Here is a 1,220-nt window from a genome sequence, read left to right on the forward strand (position 1 = left end):
CTGTGAGGGGCACCAGCACCACCGAAATATCAAGATATATTCCTTGGCGACGTTATCATCAGCGATTCTGTAATCAAATATGACTTCGGCAGACAATACCCTGGAGTCTTTCAGCGGACGACTGGTATCGAGAACACACTGGGCGGGCCGCATCGAGCAATTCGGGCTCTTCTAAACGGCCTTCGTGCCGAGAATGCCCGCAGTGAACTTCAGACTCAAATGCAACAATGTCTTCACATACTTCAACAAACAGGGGTCAAGTGGCCATCATCCAAGGCTAGATGATATACTTTTCAAAGCCTTTTATGTCCATAAGCATTCTGCTCCTGCTCATCCTGCTACTTGCTCTTGTTTTCAGAGTGACTTAGCTAATCAAATTTGTGAGGAGGCATTAGCGACGGACTGTGACAGCCTTAGTTGTGACAAAAGTCAACGAATCCGGCATCGAAGCCTCTTAGATGCCACCCAGAGCTCTATATATATTGGACCAGTTGCTTCGGCAGACACTGTCATGAAGTCTGGACGGCATCGTGATGAAATTGCCAGGAAAGAGAAGGTGATTGGTTTTGAGATGGAGGGAGCAGGGGTATTGGAAAAATATTCCATGTATCATTATCAAGGGTGTGTGTGTGACTATGCCGACAGTCACAAGAGCAAATACTGGCAAGCATATGCTGCTGCTGCCGGAGTCTCGGCGGCAAAGTCCTTCTTGGAGTACTGGATGCCTGCCAATCGGGAACGTTAGTGAAGTATCTGGTAGGAATCAGGAGTCTTGTGATGCTGAGTACTTATAAATCTGGACAGGTGGGAGCAGAGATCGTCACTTCGTGGTCCCCTTTGCAAGGAATCCGCAATCTGTTGGCCGCCAGGAAGAAATTCAGAAGATAGAGAATTTAATCTCTATGACCAACGGACCAAGAAAAGTTGCCATAACCGGACTGTGAGGCATAGGGAAGACCCATATTGCGCTGGAGCTAGCTTACTGCATGCGAGAAAGAGAGCCTGATTGTTCAATTTTTTGGATCTCATGCACCAACTACGAGGCTGTTGAGCAGGCTTGTATGAACATCGCACAAGGAATAAAAAATGTGCAGCCAGCAGAGGTCAAAGAGCGTCTGAAGACCTACTTCAGCTAAACCTACAACAAATGGATTCTGATTATTGACAACGCAGATCAAATGGATATGTGGACTAAGGGCAACCCTACAGCACCACCACTC

General features: G+C 47.1%; 1 protein-coding gene across 1 annotated transcript, besides 1 other annotated feature; it reads left to right on the plus strand.

Moving 5' to 3' along the window:
* Positions 1-1,220: part of a sequence feature (contig 1.51 915..1114266(-1)) that runs on past both edges of the window.
* ANIA_03077 (uncharacterized protein) lies at positions 512-944 on the plus strand (the record flags this gene model as incomplete). Its single annotated transcript, XM_655589.1, has 2 exons — positions 512-740; positions 805-944. The coding sequence occupies 2 exons, from the start codon at positions 512-514 to the stop codon at positions 942-944; spliced, it is 369 nt and encodes a 122-aa protein (XP_660681.1).

The sequence above is a fragment of the Aspergillus nidulans genome, chromosome VI, assembly GCF_000011425.1.
Source record: "Aspergillus nidulans FGSC A4 chromosome VI".
NCBI lineage: Eukaryota > Fungi > Ascomycota > Eurotiomycetes > Eurotiales > Aspergillaceae > Aspergillus > Aspergillus nidulans.